This window comes from Hylobates moloch, unplaced genomic scaffold (assembly GCF_009828535.3).
Source record: "Hylobates moloch isolate HMO894 unplaced genomic scaffold, HMol_V3 SCAFFOLD_5, whole genome shotgun sequence".
NCBI classification, from domain to species: Eukaryota; Metazoa; Chordata; class Mammalia; order Primates; family Hylobatidae; genus Hylobates; species Hylobates moloch.
In genome coordinates this window covers 31,512,106-31,532,472 of record NW_026652280.1, presented here as the reverse complement: position 1 = coordinate 31,532,472, position 20,367 = coordinate 31,512,106, and the positions used below count along the sequence as shown (strand labels likewise).

The window sequence follows — 20,367 nt, the reverse complement described above, 5'->3', positions numbered from 1 at the left end:
CCTATACCCCTGGAGTGATGCAACTTCCCAGTCCTGAGGGATGTGTCTTGGGCCTCCACGAATTCACCCAGGCTCTGATGGAAACACTGATGCTAGGTGGTCGGTTGGGCTCCCTCACCAGGCCTGGCAGAAGGCTCAGCTCAGAATCAGCTAAGCAGGGCTTTAAATGCATCATTTCATTATTCCTCACCACAACCTATGAGGTAGGTTTTTTTATTTTTATTTTTATTTTTTTGAGACAGAGTCTCACTTTGTCACCCAGGCTACAGTGCAGTGGCACGATCTCGGCTCACTGCAACCTCCGCTTCCCAGGTTCAAGTGATTCTCCTGCCTCAGCCTCTCTAGTAGGTGGGATTACAGGCATGCATCACCACACCTGGCTAATTTTTGTATTTTTTTAAGTAGAAACGGGGCTTCACCATGTTGGTGAGGCTGGTCTCAAACTCCTGACCTTGCGATCTGCCCACCTCGGCCTCCCAAAGTGCTGGGATTACAGGCATGAGCCACTGTGCCCGGACGAGGTAGGTTTTTTTTTTTGAGAGGGAGTCTTGCTCTGTCGCCCAGGCTGGAGTGCAGTGGCGTGATCTTGGCTCACTGCAAGCTCTGCATCCCGGGTTCACACCATTCTCCTGCCTCAGCCTCCCAAGTAGCTGGGACTACAGGTGCCCGCCACCACACCTGGCTAATTTTTTTTGTTTTTTTTAATAGAGACAGGGTTTCACCGTGTTAGCAAGGATGGTCTTGATCTCCTGACCTCGTGATCTGCCAGCCTCAGCCTCCCAAAGTGCTGGGATTACAGGTGTCAGCCACCGCGCCTGGCCAGGTAGGTTTTTTTTAAGTCACTATTACACATAATTAGTAGTACCGACCCTTAGGGTCACTCTCAAACAATGGACAATATAAGTGGTAAATCTTCAAATGCCTCCCAAACTTCTCATTAGTGTATCTAAAAGAAGTAAAGAAGTCCCATTTTTGTGGCAGTTGGTCCAAGGATGTAAGAAGTGCTGAGAAGGTGCCTATGATATCCTTTTATTGAACACCTGCTATGGGCAGGTAAATACATGACTTCATTGACCCTGGGAATTCATTATTCAGAGGCATATGGTATAGAGGTAGGGCCCCTCCAGGAGTCTGGGAGTCCTTGTTGCAGCTTCAGACCCACCACCAACTTGCTGGGTGGCTTTAGGCAAGTTATTTAACCTCTCTGTGCAGAGCTAAACCTAGGACCAGACATCACTCCCCATTGTCCAGGGCAGATGGAGAGAATCTGGGTTTGCGTGAGCTAGATTCAACACACTTGGTGTAACTTCCTCACTTGGACACAGGCAGAAAGGAGGCTCAAAGAAGTTAAGAGCTTCCCAAAGGTATACAGCTGGTGAGGAGCAAAGGAACCTGGGGGGCTACCTGGCTGTGGTTTGTTTGTAAGCTATTCTGGGGATGAGAAAGGATGGATTTTCATAGCAGGGACTCCCAACCTGAGGCCTACGAGGACTGCTGCAGAAAGGGCAGACCAGAACAATCAAGAGAGGGCACCAGTAGCCAGCTTTCTGCCTCTGAGGCCAGAAGACTGGGGTATGCCAATGGGAGGAACTCGGCCCTGGGTGGGAGCTTTCCCTAATGGAGACATTTGTGGGAATGGGGGCAAGGGGTGGGAAGAGTAGGCAAAGCTCATAAGCCAGTTCTGGAAAAAACTTCAGAGGATCATCTAGTTTACCAGGCATACTTTACCACATTCTGATTCATGGTCTGAGTCAGTGGGCCCAGTAAGCTACACTATTAGCAGTGTACTTCTCAGGACCTTGAAAACACTGATCTAATTACTTCCAAGATAAGGAAAGAAAGGACCAAAGAGGGAATGGTGTTCTAGGGCCACACAGCTTCCTTCTTTACACTGACCTTTCCTGTGGATACTGTGATGTGCATTGGAGCTGGAGGTGGTGCCGGCCACGTTCCAAGAACTGGATCAGTTCCCTTCCCTGGTCTGGGCCTTAGTTTCCTGATCTCTAAAATGCGGGTTGGGCTGCATCCTTGGGGCCTCTAGTGCTCCATGAGTGTATGCATCTGGGTAATGGGCTTCGCCAAATCTCCTTCTGGAGTCTGGCTGGCTGGCTTCCTTGCTCCTTCACATGTTCAATCTGCCTGTGGAAGCAGCATGAGTTTAGCTGGAATATGTTCTAGCTGGAATCTCAGGAGCTGAGCTCTTAGTTACTTCTCTGTAGGAATGGAGGTCTGGCAGTTCCACTTAAAATTTCCCAAGGCCCCCTTGTCCAATGGCCTGTGTGCTCACTTACCCCTTAGCATGGCTTTCTGGGCTCTTTACAAGCTCACTGCCATCTCCTCTGCCAGCTTCCTTCCTGCCCCCCATGGTATGCTGCCCCACACTCTGGGCAACTCTGCATCCTTGAACACCTGCAGGTATGAACTGGACTGCCGGTCCCCCAGTGCACAGCCCACCACATTACAGGGTGGATGCCCGGTAAACCCTAGCTCCTTCCCCGTGTGTGCATGTCTTGTGCTTGGATACCGATGCTTCATCCTTAGGGCCCTCCCAGAAGGCCAAGCCCAGAGACAGGGTGCCCCTTCCTCCCAGCCCTCCTCCTCCCAGCCCTCCTCCTTCCAGCCCTCCTCCTCCCAGCACTCCTCCCTGCACGTGGCACGGAGGGTTCTGGTACCTGCTTTGATGAGAACCTGTGGGATGCTCTTTCGTACTCTGCACAACACACAACACTGAACGTAGATAGAGAGGAGGCTCACTGTGCGTTTGGTGACTGACTAGCGGGGCCAATTTCAGAACTCTCCGACTACAAATCCGACATGCTCCCCTCTGGCCCTGGTCCCCTTGTCTGCCATCTCGTTCCATCTCTCTGCATCAGGGACAGCCAAGGACATATGCACCCAAGCCTCGGTCTACATGCCCCCTTCCAGCCTGGGGAGCTCATCGTCAGGGAAGTCGTGTGAATCCTCATGAGCTCATTCCCAGAATCAAAGAAAAGGGCTGCGGGGCCTTGGCCTGAGGTCTGTGGCCTCCAGAAAGGCTCCCAATCAGGATAATGCTTTCCCAGCAGCCTCTACCCGGACTTCTTGTAACCCGATGGTTTGAGACACACTCTTCCTGCTACCACTGCTAATGCCATTACATTATCTTAATAGGGTTCCCAGAGCTGCCAGGAGTGGGAGGACTACAAAGAAAATAGAGGGAAGACAAAAGGCAGGCTGCTGGCTTGTCTGGAGAGCAAGCAGCTGTGAGGGCACAGAGGTGGTCAGCATTCGGCTGGCACTGGAGGAGGCACGTGGAAACTAAAAGGCACAGCCTTCGGGGTTCAGTGGAACTGGAAAGCATGCCTTGTCAGCGTGACTGTGGTGCAGAGGTCATCCATCCCTGCCCAGGACGGTGTGCTCCATGGGACCTCTGCTGCCTCTGGGCCAGTCTATTCTCATTTTGCAGTTTCTTGCCTTCACTACTGTCCCCATCAGGCATGGCTGGCGCATCTCTGGGAGCCAGGCTGTGACAGGATGCAGGGGCTCCAGGAGGGAGACCAGCCAGCCATGCTCTTTAGGAGCTCCTAACAGAAGGTCTAGGGGAGGCAGGGGGCGAGTCTCTATGGTGTGCAATCAAGGACCCATGTGGTGGGAATTAAGAGGCGGAAGACGCAGAGGCTTTCACAGGGCCCAGGGCCAGGCCCAGTTGGCAGTGATGGCTGAAGATGGGGCAAAAAGGTGTGCGGGGGGCCACCTGGGATGTCTTTGGGCAGGGAAAATACCCACCAAGCACAGCAGTGTCCCTATGCATGAAGACAAATGCTTTATCTTCCTGAGATCACATGCTCCCTGTTCTTCTAGGCCCATCCTAGGCGTCACCTCTGGCCGAACCCTGCCATCCTAACCTTTGGCTCCTGGCTTCCAGACTTTCTGGGAAGAGAAGGGAAGGGACTCCTGATGAAGAGGATCTGAGGTAATCTTGGTCCAGAGTGCCTCTGCCCTATGACCTGGAGCTGTTTCTGTGTCCCAAGTCAGATCTGAAAGGGACAGGAGCTGCCTCTCTGGCCAGCACAGGCACGAGCCTTCCCCAGGAGGAAAACAGTGTCTTTGAACTAAACCAAGGGAGTGCACAGGCAGAGGGAGCCCAAGTGGTGATTGGGTGACCAGACCTAGGAAGGGACAGCATGGGGCCAAAGAAACAGCTTGGTTGATACCTTTGAGGCCCAGCCTAGGGAGATTTCGTATTTGGAACAGATCAGTGGTGGGACACCTGGTGGGACTGGCTGAAATCTAGAGCTGCCTCAGAGGTGAGGTTCCTGACACCAAAGAACAGACAATACCATTGTGGGGCGGCCTCTGTCCCTCCTCTCTAGACCCACAGAATGACAGAAGCAGGCAGGGCCTTAGGGGTGGAGGGGCTCTGCTGGAAGGATTCCCATGTCCTCCCCCTTGGTTGTGGCTGCTGAGGTCATTAGTACATCCCCGTGGGGTGTGGACATTCTGGGAGCTGGCATCTGGGAGGCTGTGACTCAGAGCCTGGGCTGAAGGGCTACCATGCAGGGGAAGGGCAGGCCTTTCCAGCACCCCATGGGTGGGGTGGGGAGGGTGTCACAGGACCCTGAGCTCTTCCCAACATCAAGGAGGGAGGAAATGGGGCTTTGCCAGGGCAGAAGCTCAGCTGTGATGAAGGAAAGACTCGGGTTCCAGAAGGGGAAATCATGTCCGAGAGGAGGACCTGAGGGCAGCATGTCTGGGTCCTTGCTGCAGGGACAAGAGGGACACGACAGGGCCCAGTCTCAGGAAGTGGCGTGGCCTTGGAAGGGAGTCTGGGAATTCTATGTCAATGAGGCAGCCGTTGCCGCTCTAAGTGGCTGCTGAAGAGCTTCCAGGTGGAAGGGGCAGGTGTTAGGAATCGCGTCGGGGAATTCAGCCAAAAATAAGGTCCCCGTGGAAAGGCTGCAGGGAGCCTTGGCCGCAGGGAGAATTACAGGAAAACCTCAACCTGGACAGACCACGCTTGGGGCTCTTCAAGCACAGAAAAGAATCCTTGCTGGGCAGTTCCAGAGACGGGGTGAGAAGCAAAGGCCCAGTGATTCTGAAGAATGTGAAGGGGAGGAGAGTGGGGAGTGTCCCACAAGGACAGCCACAGCCCACAGTGAGCAATAAAGCCTCTGAAGTGAGGCAGGCTGGAGCCATCTCCTCCACTCCGCCTTCCCCCAGCTCGGGGTTTCTCTCCTCCTGGGAAGAGAGGGACCCAAGAGCTTGTCTTATCTTTTTTCGGGAGGGTCAGAGCCCAGTGGGAACAAGTGGTGGGGGTGCTGAGGGGGCTGGAATGCAGCGGCTTCAGCTGGAGACAGGCCTGGGGCCAGATGGCCGTCATTCTGGAGCAGGAGTAACCCAAGGCCAGATGGCTGGATGACCAGAGCTGCCCCACTGCCTATCTGGTTGGGAGTGGGGACTGCAGACAGAGAGGCCACCCCAAGTGACCATCAGGAATGTGCTGGGAGGGAGGAACCTGGAATGTCACCCTCCTATACAACATAGCACTGCTGCCCAAACCAGGACACCCACTCCCAGAGAATGTCCCAGGGTCCAGAGGGTGAGAAGTCTGTCTGCAGTGACTACGCAAGGTTAAAACCTTCCCTTAAAATAGGGTGCACAGACTGTCCAGACCTGGCGTGGACCTCACAGAAGGCTGTGTGTGGGGAAGGCTCAGAGGAAAGGGAGTGGGGAAGAAGGGAGATGGGGGCTCAGGGTGCCAGCAGGGCCACCGTGTGATAACCTGAGACACAGATCCTTTTGGAATTGGAGTCACCAGCCTCGGTCTCCCCTGAAGGGAGAGGTGCTCCTGTTAGCCATCTGCCAAGGGGACAGGCATGGGCAGTTAGGGAGGTAGAGCCTGTGTTGGCAGGAGAGGGCGCTCCAGGCTGATAACATGGCTGGCTTTCCTGATCTGGCCTGTGAAGAGCTTCCTGGCATCCTTAACCCCTTATGCAGGGGCTGAGACTCTCGGGCTGAAGCCAGGCCCCCCGTGAAGATGGGTGAGCTATACTTGAATCTGGCTTTCCCATGGTGCTCTGGCTTATCTCCCTCGGTATTCCTGTGCTTTTGCCAAGCCCTGTTCAGGTGTTCTGCCTCGTTCTGTGGGGCTAAGGTGAATTCAGGAGGAGGCAGGGGGCAGCATCACCCACAGTGGCATTGGGGTGGCAGGGCTGTCACTGAGGGACATCCAAGGGGAGGTGAATCTCGGGAACCTTGGGTCCGTCTGCTCTGGGGAGTAACAGGATCAGGGCGCCCTGCCGTCAGCATTGCCGGGTGGCTGGCTTAGCTCACTGCTAAGGGCAAGGGGACACATCCTGGGTCTGTGAGGCCCTGCCCATCTGCTCCTGCAGATTCTCCCTCCACTGTCACTGGAAGCATCTGGGACAGATGCTGTCTGGGGTTCCCCTCACAGAAGCAGCTGTGAGCAGGACCCCAAGACCACCTTGGAAATAATCAGTGTTGTCCTTCAAAGCAGTCCCCTGAGGAGCCTGCAGAGCTATTTCAGCCACACCAGTGTCACCTGAACGGATTTCTGAAACTCTTCTCTGGCAACTTCCAGTAGAGTTTCCAAGCAACCCAGAAGAACAGGTCTCATGACTTTAGAGGACTCATCTTTTTTCCTGGAAAAGCATAGGCCCTGATTTGATATCCAGTCTCATTCACAACCTTGCACTGTGTCCTCGGGCCAAAGCTTTGGGCCCACTGAGGAAAATCAAAAGAATGAGCTGCCAGCAATTCCCAAAGATACATCTCCAAGAGGAAATGGGGCAGCAGCAGCGCCACTGGAATAAGTGTGGGTCTCTCAAGGTGAGTTCTTTGAGAGGGACAGTGGCAGTGTGGGGAAGGGACCTAGTCTAGTAAGTCATGGTCACAGGGCAGGCATTGCCAGGCTCTTTACACACAGGATACACTGAAATGACCAAACCCTGATGCCAGGCCACCCACCAGAGCCCTCCCCACCTGTGGACATGGCTGAGAAGATCAGCCTCACACCAGGAACTACAGATAGCACCAACGGGCCGTATTTTCCAAAAGTGAGGCCTATCCAAAGCTGGCAGTGGGCCGATCTGACCCCACGTCAACCCGCCAATCAGTTTTGACTGCAAAAGTTGCTGTGCAGAGTAGGCATATAACATACGTTTGCTGAATGGGACAGAGTCTATGAAAGATGAAAGGTTTATAATGTATTGATTTCAAATTTCAAATTTTATAACAGCATAAAGTTGTCCCACTTCCTCAAATGGAAAGGCAAAGAGGAGACCATAAAAAGAGGCCCAGCCTTTAGGTCTGACCCCAAAATGATTGAAAGGACCTACAGGCATCTCTGCAGTCTACGGGTCACAGACTTTGCTGTTACACAGAGGCTGAGATTCCAGTCCCAGCTCTGCCATTTTCCAGCTGCACACATGCGTGGTCAGCTGGCCGCTGGGAGATGTGTCGTAAACAAAGTCAACCATGTCTCCTCATCTTCCCAGGGCCTGGCTGTGGTAAGCGTGTATTTAAGGTGCCTAGGACGGCCCCTGGCATGCAGAACATACTTAATAAAGGTCAGTGGCTGCTTCTCCAAATCAAACGAAGGGGCGGCACTCCATCCGGGGAGTGCCATCCATTCAAACTGGGTTCCACGAATTTACAGCTGGAAGGAGTAGAGGAAGCCAAGCAACCAAGGTGCTTGAGGCGCCTCACTTCCTTCCCAGCCAGAACAGCCCTGCTCTCACCTGCCTCATGTCATGGGCTCCCACCTAATATTGTATCTGAGAAAATACTGCAGCCCCTAAAAATGGTTTGAAAGTCACAGCACCAGGTGATGCCTAGCACCCCTGCTAGCCACGAGCCTGAATGTGTCTGGGATCTATCTGGGTCTCTGTCTCCATCCCCAGCCTCCCTGCCCAACTCTGCTGTCCCCCATGGCCTCTGGCCCCATCCCCTGCACCCGAGGGCTGCCATGCGCACCTGGTGAAGCGGACCTCGCAGATGGTGCACATGTATGGCTTCTCCCCGGTATGGGTCCTCATGTGCCGTGGCAGCTTCCCGGCCCCCATGATGACTTTGTGGCAGATGGGGCACTGCTGAGAGGCCTTGGGCTTCAGCTTGCGCTCTTCCACCAGGGGCCAGGGTGGGAAGAGGCCTCCCAGGTGGGTGGCACTCAGGAAGTTGAGATAGGCACCGTAGTCGTTCTCTGCCTTGATGGGTCCCAGAGGCCCCCCCGGCAGGTCAGGGAACATGTCCTTGAAGAAGTCATTAGGGAAGGGTGGCGGTGGGGGTGGGGGCAGCTCCTCCTTCTCCTCCTCCTTGATCTTCCGATTCTTGATGACTAGATCCAGTGGCCCACTGTCCATGGGCTGCTCAGGCAGCTGGGCAAAGGCACCGAAGTCCCCTGGCCAGAGGTGTGGGAAGAAGTCCGGGGCGAATGGAGACAAGGAGGGTCTCCTGTCGGGGATGTTGGCCTTGGGGTACAGGTTCTCCCTCAGCAGAGATTCGATGGAGAAGTCCCGGATCACCCCCAGATGGCCAGGACTGCCAGCCTGGAAGGAGTCAGGGAAGTCCCTGGGGGTGTCTGAATAGGCCTTCTCTGTGAGATGGTCCGTCTTGGAAGGGCTTTGGTGGCAGCTGATGTCCTGGGGGTCAGGCAAGTTTTCTTGGTCAGCAAAGTCCTCTGTGTCATCATCGTCATCCTCCTCTTCTTCCTCCTCCTCCTCTTCGTCCTCCTCCTCATCATCATCTTCATCGTCGTCATCGTCCTCCTTGTCGTCCTCCTCACCCCCGTCCCCCCCAGGCTCCATGATCTCCAGGCACACGTTCACGATGCACTGGATCTCCAGCATCCTGGCTGCGTTGAGGATGTGCTTGACGTTGCCGGCGGTGATGGTGAGCGTGGAGGTGTAGGCGAACTCCAGGATAGCAGCCAGAGCCTCAGGCTGGACAAAGTCGATCTCGTAGACGTAGGGCTGGCTAGCTAGGGTGCCGGCTGTGAAAAGCTTCTTGAAGTACTTGCTGCAGGCAGCCAGGACGGAGCGGTGGGTCCGATACTCCTGCTCCTGCACCACCAGGAGCACGTCACACAGCAGGCCATCGTGCCGCTGCTCATTGAGGCTGCACAGGACCTCACTGCTGTGATTGGGGAAGGGAATGCCAATGAGCTCGTCAATGTCATTGGCCATGTTCTCAGCCAGAGCCCTGCAGAGAGACACAGAGAAGAAGACTGGGTTAGTGAGCGTGGCCCCAGGAGGGGTCTCAGCTCTAGGACTCTGAGCCATCTCCTTGGCATAAGGGCTCCCTGTCCACTGCAAGGCCAGTCCTCCTACCTCTTAGCCTTGCCAAATCTCACCTGCAATTCACAGCAAGCTGGGGCTTTTCTCTGGACCCCTAAGACTCTTAGAGATAGGCTTCTCACTGGGCAGCTGGTGTCAGCTACTCACCAAAGGCTGCAAGCCTTCTCTCAGGCTTGGTCTTACTGATTTCCACTTTGCCAACATGCAGTTGCAGAATACAACTGCAGGATGAAAAGCCACATAAGCCCAGCTGTTGCCTCGGCTACAGGAACAGGACCCACCTCTATGGGGCAAGGACCTCTCAGTGCTTCTGCTGAGAAGATGCTCTGATTTGTCTCACAAATCCTCTGATTCTGTAACAGACTTACACTTTGCACTGGCTACTAGGAAGCTTAAAACAAATTTCGTGGCCCATTTTCAGCAAGTAAATGGCGGCCTTGTGGTATGGTTTGCTTCCTGACCTTACTCGTTCCTTGTAGTTGAAGTTTCCTTCCATTTGTAAATCTTGATCCTTTTTTTTTTAAAAAAAAAAACTAACTTCCTATGTGTGTATATCTGAGAGCGATTTCACCTATAAATATTTAAATTCGATACAAATATAAATGCAATATTCAATATAAATATAATGCAATATAAATATAAATTCAAGTACATTGTTTGTTAGTTAATTTTTCATGTCTAAATTCTGTTAGCCTCATGAAAATATCAACCCCTGTGGTGAGAAGCGTCTTCTGAGACACCTTATCATTATATATGTTATACATAAAGTATGGCCAGTGGCAGCCACTAGAAGAAAGCAGGGCACGACAGGGGACAACTGGCATCCCTTCCTTTCAGGAAGCACAGCTCACAGCCCAGGTGAACATAGTCAACTGGGACAAAATGTGGCATCTGCCAGGGCAGGTAGGGGCGTCCAAGGAGAGAATACAGTCATGGGTTGTTAGTTTCTGTTACTGGTTGGGCCAGTAAAACCCCTTCCTCATCCCTCTTTTCCACTTATCACTAGAGACAGAAACTAAAAACCATGGCTTCAGGCTGCTAAAAGCCTAAAACAAAACAACAAAACAGAACAACAACAACAATAAAATAAGGTGGGCTGGACAAGCTTCATAGGGCTCTTCTATTACAGCAAAGCTTCAATATGGCCCATCTAGATAAATCCTAGCAAAGCCCTGGCCCTTATCTTGGTACAAATAAAGTGGGGAGAAAACAAAAAGGAAAACAAATCCTAAAGCCCCACGCTCCAGTGGGAAGAGTTCTGGAGATCCTTACGCATTTATCTTCTGGATGTTTCTGCCCTGGGAAGGCAGAGGCAGGGGGAGGGGAGGAGTGAGAAGTGCCGCTCATAAAGTGTGAGTGGGGCCTGGAGGCACTGGGGAGGCAGCAGGCATGGAGGATGCTGGGTGCCCCTCCCCTGCCCTCACCTTCTTCTCCACCATGGGCCTTCCCTAAGCAATCCCACTGGCCAGGTGCTCAGGAGGCTTCCCAGAGCTAAGGCCTCACTGCTTTCCCACCTTCTCATCTTTAAAAGGGCCAGAGACCCTGGCAGTCTATGCATTCATTCTCTAAATATTATTGGGTAGTCTCCCTGTGCCAGGCTCTGTACTGTACTCTGGGGATGCACAGATAACAAATCAAGAAGGCCTCTGCTCTAACAGAGCTTAGAGGAACATAACTGTGAAAAAAATGTACAGCAAGATTCACCAAACAGAGTATACAGATGGCAGATAAGCCATCTTATCTGAAAAGATGTTCAATATCACGAGCCATTAGGGAAATTCAAATTAAAACTATCATAAGATATCACTACATACATAGGATAGTGGCTAAAATAAAAAAATACTGACAACACCGAATGCTGGTGAGGATGTGGAGAAAAGGATCACTCATATATTGCTGGTGGGAATGTAGAATGGTACAGCTATTCTAGAAAATGATTTGGCAGATCTTAAAAAACTAAATATGCAACTTCCATATGACCCAGCAATTCAATTCTTCAGCATCTACCCCAGAGAAATGAAACCTTATGTCCACGAAAAACTCATACACAAATGTTCATGGCCACTTTATGCATGATAGTGAGTAACTGGAAATAACCTAGATATCCTTCAAAGGGGTGTGGCTAAACATTGTGGTACGTCCATGCCAGGGAATACTATTCGGCAATAAAAAGGAGTGAATTCTCAATATGTGCAACTGCCTTGATGAATCTCCAGGGAGTTACGCTGAGTGAAAAAAAGCCAATCCCAACGGGTTAGATATTGCATGATTCCATTTATATAACATTCTTGAGATGATAAAGTTATAGAAATGGAGAATAGATGAGGGTTGCCAGGGACTAAGGTGGTGGTGGTGGTGGGAGGGAAGTGGGTGTGGCTATAAAAGGGCAACAGGAGGGATACTTGTGGTGATGGAAATGTTCTGTATATTGATTATATCAGTGTTCATACCCTGGTTGATATTGTACTATGGTTTTGCAAGATGTTACCATTGGAGAAAACTGTGTAAAGGGTACATGAGATGTCTCTGTATCATCTCTTACAACGGTAGCTGAAGTGATAAGTATCTCGAAAGAAAAAGTTTAAGAAAAGCAAATGACAGGAAACAACCTAAAGCCACTAATCAATCTCCTCGCTTCTCTCCATCTCTCATCCAGCTATCTACCACAGAGCTGTAAGGGAGGAGAGGAGGGGGGCGCTTTACCCAGGGTGAACAGGAGAGGCTTCCTTGAGGAAGCATCATTTGAGCAGAGAACTAGAAGAGGAGAAGGATCCAGCATGGGAGGATGTGGAGAACAGTCTACCAGGCTGTGGGAACAGTGGCATAAAGTGGGCAGCCCTACCAAGGTGCCCTTGGTCTGAGGGGCCAGGTTCTGTTCTGAGTGGCCCCGTTGAACATGGTTCTTGTCTATTGACAAACCATTCCACTTCTGCATTTCTCTGGGGGCTCAGATGGACCATATCCACCCAGATCCCTCCAGGGGCCTGTGTAGGATTAGCTGATGGACACCCCTCCTTCTCTCTGACCAGGGAGGGTGTCCCCAGGCTGAGGCTTCAATGGGCTGTGCTGCAGAGAGAGCTCTGAGGCCACCTCCTACATCTCCACATCCTCCCATGCTGGATGAGGAGAGAAGCTCCTAGTGACTTCCTCCTTTCCCTGGTTCCCCACTGTAGTGGTGGGCACCCAAGGCAACACAGAGGGCTTAGGAAACCAGGGAAGCCTGCGTGGCTGCAGGCCGGCGGGCTCCTTTGGGGCTGCCATGCCCCAAGAAGGCTGCCTTTGGGCAGCTGGGCTGGGGGCCAGCAAGCAGCCCCCGGAGGCCTGGATCAGAGGGGAGGCCTCAAGTCTGAGCTACATTTAGTTTTGGATGCTCAGAGTCAGGTGTGGTGTGAGCATCTGTGCAGTGAGCAAGGGGGACCCATCAGATACCTGTCCTACCTCCTTGGCCCCAAGCTCTTTGCTTCAGATACTCAGGACCCATGAAACGAACTGGGAGGATAGGGCAGGCCAAGCAGGCACCTTCTCTCTTCAGGTTAAATGCCCTCCCTACACAATGGGTTTCCCAACGAGGAGTCAGGACTGCCATCTGCCCTTAGGCTTACTCAGTCCTCACAATAACGCATTTAGCTCCTATTGTTACCATCATTCCCATTTTACAGATGAGGGAAATGAAGCCACTAAGAGCTGATGCACAGAGGATGAGTGAGGGCACAGAGACCTGAGCCTGCGTCTGGCTCCCCAGGCCATGCTCCCAACCACAGCCAACTGCAGCTCCTGCCTCTGATCACAAAAGTAACCAAGAAAGGACAGTAGTCTCTGCTAACACCTAATGAGTGGCCCAGACTGCAGGTTCAGAGGTGCTTAGGGAGGCCTTTGTGGTGGAGGTGAGGGAAGGATTTGGGTGGCCCTGCCCTCCAGGGACAGCCAAGCAGGCAAGGGCCGGCAGGGCAGACTGGAGCCCTCCAGGCAGGCTTGGCCAGCCTCAGGGGCTGGAATGTGGAGACCACCCCAGCCCCAGGATACTGCCTTTCTCATAGTGTTGGTGAGGGGTCCTCTCCCTTGCTCCATCCCCAGATAGCCTCCCCTACTCTGTGTAAGTTTTGGTGGTGGTTTTGGCAAAGCTCTGCCAGGGGTAAGAAGAGAAGGGGAGAGGAGAAAATAGAGCTGTGGTTCAATCAGCCTTTCCCATCCCACTTTCTGAGCACAGCTGAGTGGGTGGTCACCCGGATGGACTGAGTGACCACAACGCTCCCCTCCAATGTGCCCCAAATGTACCTTTGGAGCCCCTACTCTCCAATCCCTAAACATACACCCTGTTCTCAGCTGCCATGCCTTTGTTCATGCTGAACTCTCGGCTGGAGAGTACAACTGATCTCGCACTTCTGGGGGTCCACATCCCATCCACACACTTCAAGGTCTCACTTAGACAACCCTTTCCCCATCCCTCAATTCAGAGGCTCCATCTCTAAAGCCTTCGGTCTCCTGATTCTTGTCATTTGACTCTGCCTTGAACTGTAATGATTGGTGTCTCTGCTAGATTGTAAGCTGCTTGAGGGCAGATCATATTATTAAATGCTTAGCACAGTCCTGACACAAAGTTAGTGCAAGGTCTATGGCAAGGGCTGTCCTTAGCTGCCATGTTGTGAGGTTGCTCAAGCAGCCCTAGGGAGAGGTCCCCATGGCAGAGGATTGAGGCCTTCTGCCAACAGCCAATGCCAACTTGCTAGTTGAATGGGTGAGCCACCTTGAGAGTGGATCCTCCATCCCCAGTCAGGCCTTCTGATGACAGCAGCCCTGGCTGACATCTTGATTGCAACCTCATGAAAGACACTGAACCAGGACTGCTCAGTTGAGCATCACCCAAATTCCTGATCCACAGAAACTATGAGGCAATAAATGTTTATTCTCATTTTAAGCCACTACATTTTTGTGTTGTTATGCAGTAATAGATAATAATCCAGGGACATTATTTCACAGACATTATAGATTTGTGATATTTATCATAATTTTCTGGCAGATGGCAGTTAAATGTCTCACCTTAACAAAATCCGTGTATTACAATGTTTTGATAGATGGAAGTAAATGTATTGAGGAAGTGACACCTTTTTCTAATTCTCACAAAGCCACCCTGTAGGTAGCAGGGTCCTGACCCTCAAAGGGGCCTTCTCATCTGAAAAGACTGTGTGTAAATGAAACGACCCTTCCACTGTTAAGTAAAAAGCCAAAGTCAGTAAAACCCCAGGAAATTAGTTCTCTATGGAGAGCCAAGTTTTCTTGCTTGCTAAGGGCTTATTCCTTTAGAGATGAAAATGTTTTAAAATGCTTTTCAGGGAAAATTCCCACCATTCCTTAAGCTTTACTCTGCCTTTTAAAACAGAAGAGCTGGAACCCGTTAGTCCACGTGTTGGTGATCAGTGTCCCACTGTGATAACCTTCTGAGCACTCTGAGAAATGGCGTGTGGTTGTCCTATGCTAAGTGTGGATCTTCTGTGCTTTGGGAGCAATGTCTACTTGCGATTCAGAATCAGGAAACCACAGCTGTGTGACTTTGGGAGGCCCTTCCACTTCTCTGGACTTCTATGTCTCATCATGTGATAGGATGGTTACGAGAAATCTGATAACACATCATGACCATGAGGAGCCAGAAGTGCAAAGTGGATCTGACGATGGGGAGGGAATCCACCCTGTGACCCTGGACTTGAAAGCTGGTTTTCCCAGCAGTGACTTCTCACTGTGCCTTGGTTTGTGGCCTTTGTTCCATTCCTGGAGAAACAGATGTAACCATGGTAGCTCAAGGCTATTTTTCCAGGCAGGAGACTAACCTCAGTGGCAGGGAGTGGGAGCGGTGAGCTGTGGTCAGGAGGTGAGGGCTGCCACTTGCTGTTTCATTGTCTTTTTGGGAAGAAGTGTCCCCACCCTGCATGCTGGGAGCTTCCCTGGTGACCCTAAGATTCCCATGCCCTGGTGGGCCAGTAGAGAGCAGTGTCCCAAAGGGGATGTCATGCCCCTGCCCCCATGCCTTCCATCCTTTTGCCTCCCATCATCTAAGCTAAGGCAGTTCTGTCTCCAAGAATAACATGCACAGGGAAAAAAATTCAACACACACACACAGACACACATGAGAAACAAAACAAAACACTCAACAGCTAGAAGAGGCTTGATGTGAAGTATGAACCTTTGGTAGGAAGGAGCTAGAAAAAAAATACAGAGATAAAAATAAAGGAGAAAGATGGGAAGAGGAGAGAGGAGCTCAGAAATGGAAGAGGTTAAAGAAGAATGCAGGGGGGTTGAAACCTTCTTAGATGTGGCCACTATTCCAGAGAACATCCCCTGGGCCTCTGCCTTCAGTGGAAGGTTCTAGAACCCAGGTAGGTCCAAGCAACCCTGTTTGAAAAAATGGCACTTCCCTCTCTGGGCCTCAGTTTGTTCAACTGTAAAATGAGAGCATCTGTCCTTGCAGAGAGAGACTGTGCTCCCCTCTCTCCCTACCAAGGGGCCAGCAAGCTAGTGAGCTTTTGCAATAATAGCTACCATTTATTGAATGCCACTGTGTCCCCTCTGTTAGACCACAGTGCCCCCAACTAGGTGCAAAGCTGCCTGGCTAGTAAAGGACTCGTGTTCTAGTCTTAGTTTTACTAGGAACATGAAGTGCTGGTGTAGGCAAATTATATACTTCTGCTGCCTCAGTTTCTTTATCTGGGAAATGGGGAAGTAATTGCGTGGATCTCGCTGAGTGGTATGTGAGTGGAATGAGTCAGCCTGAGGTTCCAGGCACACTTGGGTTATTTGGAAGTCCCATTCCCCCAGCGAGATGACCTGCTTCAAGGCAGGGTCTATTTCTTGTATTTCTGTATTACTCCCAGGATGCCAGCAAGTAGGAACAGGGTAGACACTGAATGAATGAGATTGGTTCAAATAAACAAAAAGCTTTGAAATCACAAAAGGCAGTCATCACAACTCTAATCCTTTCTCAAGCAACACAACTCTGAAAGATACAGATTTTTATCAGCACCTCCAATTTACAGGTAAAAAAACAGGTATGGAGAGGGCAGGTAGCTTGCCCATTGCCACCCAGCCAGCCAGTGTCTGAGCCAGGATTTGAACCCAGCTGCATTTGATGCCAAAGCTCATATTTGTTCCCCTTCACCATGCTGCCCCCTGCAAAGTCCAATTCAAGGACAGGGGCATTTGGACCCTTCCCCTCAGAGGTTGACTCTTAGTCTAGGGGTTTAATCAGAGCCAGCCTGGAGAGATGAGCAGAGGGGGCTGAGACCCAAGCTTGCCAGGTGACTAAGGAGGAAGGAGGGGCTCAGTACGGAGTGCAAATGAGTGGTATAGGCAGAAAGGTACCGGATCCCTGTGGGCTGGAGGTCAGGGAAGGCTTCTAGGAACAGGGGCCTTGTCTGAGCTGTGAAGAGTAGAAAGAATTTCGTTGGGCAGAGGGGGCAGGAAGAACATGCTCTACATCATTTGAATCCGGAATGGATCTGGAAAGCTTTAAATCCCTTCTGAAAATAGGCTTAACCTGGATTCCCCAAGTGGGATCAAACAAATTGTCCTCAGCTGGCGCTGACACTGTGCCTGGAGTTGACTGAGGAGGTTGAGGGTGAGGTCTGCGCTCTCAGATAGCCTGGGCTGACATCTTCGCTTCACCGCCCTATGACCTGTGGGACTTGGTAATTACCCTCCTTGAGCTCGGTTTCCTCATCTGTACAATGAGTTGCCATGAGGATCAAATGATGTAATGCACACAAATTGCCTCCTGATACGTAGTCAGTGCTCAACCAATGCTAGCAATTGTGAAGTCCAGGAAGGATGCAGACATCTTATGGGTGTTTTCGCAGGGATGGGACCATATCAGAAACCAATTTGCTTTCTGCACAGTTTTGCAGAGATCTACGCTATTGAAGACACTCTCTGAGAAGGGTCCTTACAGGCTCCCAGGGCTCTCCCCTGGCATGTGTTCAGAGCATCACCATCTTCTAAGGTTTTTTCATACCTCCTTGTCTCAGGTACTTCTAACCCAAAGAGCTTGGCAAGGCTGGTACAAATTTTACGTCCATTTTACAGATGAGAAAATTAGGCACAGAATGAAGCCCATGCCCCAGGCCACATGGCAAATCAGTGTCAGAGCTAGAATTAGAACTAGGATGTTTTAACCCATTTATGCCTAGTGTTCCATTATTGGAACACTAAGCTTGTGGGAGTTATTTATAGCCTACTGCTCAAGGTCATCGCCAAGGTCTGATTTGTCACAAAAAGATTCTCAACCTTCTGCATAAACAGGTTAATGCCCAAGCCTGTGTCCCCTCTGTTAGACCACAGTGCCCCCAACTAGGTGCAAAGCTGCCTGGCTAGTAAAGGACTCGTGTTCTAGTCTTAGTTTTACTAGGAACATGAAGTGCTGGTGTAGGCAAATTATATACTTCTGTTGCCTCAGTTTCTTTATCTGGGAAATGGGGAAGTAATTGCGTGGATCTCGCTGAGTGGTATGTGAGTGGAATGAGTCAGCCTGAGGTTCCAGGCACACACGGGTTATTTGGAAGTCCCATTCCCCCAGCAAGATGACCTGCTTCAAGGCAGGGTCTATTTCTTGTATTTCTGTATTACTCCCAGGATGCCAGCAAGTAGGAACAGGGTAGACACTGAATGAATGAGATTGGTTCAAATAAACAAAAAGCTTTGAAATCACAAAAGGCAGTGGGATGGCCCCAGCCCTCTGCCGTGGGGACACCTGATATTTGAACAGAGCCCTATCATTCATAAGGTGCTTATATTAATTCATTTCATTCTTCTGCTGGTATTATGATCCCTGTTATGGTAATCAGAGAGGCTAAATGACCTGCTCCAAGTCACGCAGCTAGAAAACAGCAGGGTGGGAACTGGATTTCTGCTTGAGTCCCATTGCTTTCCTGCCCTTCAAGAATAGAACTGTTGGTGCAATTCTATTGCTATGATCCACAAGTACGGCGCCTCCCTGAATCCTGCTCAGCTCAGCAAATCTGGGCTCAGGATGGTGGTTCCATCTGCCAAATCCCCAGGGCAAGCTGGCCCCAGCCAGCTGACTCCCACTATCCCGGAAGCTGTCCCCACCCAGTCTCCAGCCTCCACCTCCTCCCATGCCCAGGCCTGGAGCTTCACAGCCACCTGGTGGAATTAGTGGCTGAGGTGGGGGTGGGAGGTGTGCTGCACGGGGTGAGAAGGGATGTGGATTTCCTCTCCAGATCTGGGAATGAGGTTGGACAGTGGCTACCTGCGTTCTTTGAGCAGGTCTTTACTCGTGGTCTGTAGGCACTGAAATCCACAAAGGGGTGGTGGGTTAGGGTAAGATAAAGGGTGGGAGACCTGGCCCAAGCAGCTGGCCAGCCCTAGATCTCTGCTGGGCGCACCCGCCCAGCCCTTGGCAGTTTCCCCAAGCAAGGTGGTCACACCCCTTGGCCCTGCAATGCCCCTGGGCCTTGGCTGCCCCAGAGGCTGGAACCAGACATGTGGGCTGGGAGGCTGGGCAGGGCTACTTCAACTTTTAGCCTGTGCCCTGCCCGCCCCGAGCACCCCAGGCACAGCGCCCACACTAGGTAAAGCCGGCCCCACCTGCTCTGCCACCCTGCCAGGACACGCCTGGAGCCCGCAGTCCCCAGCTGAGCCTGGCCCACTCAGCCCCTCAGGGTTTCTGTGCGATTTGCTCTGAGCTTTCTTCCACTGCTAAGGGCAATGGCCATCCAGGTGTTCCTTTACAGCTGGAATGCAGGCCCTTCCCACCTCACACAATTGTGCACCCCCTCCTCTTTCCCTGCAATGTCCAGCCCCCTTGACAAGACAAGTGAGGGCCCAGAAGAGGCCAGACCCAGGAAGCAGGCATCCCTGGGTTCTCATCCCAGTCATAGACAGATTTTCTCTGCCCCTATATCTAAGGGTCTGAGTTTTTTTTCTGCAACCAGTCACTCAAGTCTCTGCTTCATGGTTCTCTGCTGAAACCCCCTGGGTTAGCAATGTCACATGCCTGTTGAGCTTTACTTTCAGGAAAGCTTGCTCACAGACATTTTTCTTCATATGTTTTCCTAGGATCCCTGTGTACATAAGGAATTATTTTGCCCATTTTGCCGATGAGAAACCTAAGCTCCTGTTGGTGAACTGATTTGCCCAAGGTCATAGAACTGGCTAAGTGACAGAGGTCCCAAACCTCCTGGCTGGTCACCTAGGCTCTGCCCCCTGTATGAGGCTGTATCCCCTGTTGACCTCCAGCCCCAACATCATCGCCACTTCTTCAACCCTTCCTCCATCTTCTCTACACCAGCATTGGTTTGATTTTATCAGAACAAGGTCTAAGATCACCCTAGAGGTTTAGAGTAGGGCAAAAGCCAGGGTGGGCTTCTCTAGGCTGGACTTGAAGGGTACCTAAGAGGGTAGCCCATGGGATGGGCAGATGGGTGAGGAAGAATGAGGGGAAGCCTCACACCTGGGCTTTGGGGATGGAAGTGGGTGTGGGATTGAGGCTGGGGGTACATGAGTGTCAGAGCTGCTCAGTCACACCTAGAGGACCCCCTTCTTCTATGTACAGGCTGCCTGAGGCCTCTGGGGAAATCTGAAGTGGATGTGCCAGGACCACTGCCCTCATCCCCTCATCCAAGGGGTGGCTTGGAGCCTTTTACCTTTCAAAGCACTTTCACCTCTTTGGTGGCAGGCCAGGCAGAATTATGCCTATTTGACAGATGAGGAAACTAAAGTGAAGTGAGGCTAAGGTCACAAAGCAAAGTGATGGGATGAGAGTGGGGGTGCTCGCATCTTCCCCGAGGCCATTGCTTTTGCTAATGTACCATGCAGGGGACTTGCAAGAAAGACCGAAAAAGGGGGTTCCCTATGGGGCTGCCTGGCCTCAGTCACAAAGTGAGGGCTCGTTTCAGTTTGCTAGGGGGCAACTGTAGGGTCAAGAGCTGGTGGGACACACCAATGGAGAGGGGCGCCACTGCAGATGGCTGGCACCCTGGCCGGGTTGGCCATGGAAGTCTGCAGCAGGCAAATCAAATGGTGCCCCTTCAAGCTGTTGTTCTTTAATTATTTTTTCATCCTTTATTTA

At 51.5% G+C, this 20,367-nt stretch overlaps 1 protein-coding gene across 2 annotated transcripts in view; it reads right to left on the bottom strand.

The window, feature by feature from the left end:
- The window catches only part of ZBTB7C (zinc finger and BTB domain containing 7C), a 387,518-nt gene that overhangs the window by 5,194 nt on the left and 361,957 nt on the right, over positions 1–20,367 (bottom strand). For both annotated transcript variants that reach the window (XM_058438382.1, XM_032152367.2), the window contains one exon: positions 7,975–9,198. In XM_058438382.1, the coding sequence (XP_058294365.1) occupies positions 7,975–9,198 (1,224 nt within the window). The remainder of the gene's footprint in view (positions 1–7,974; positions 9,199–20,367) is intronic.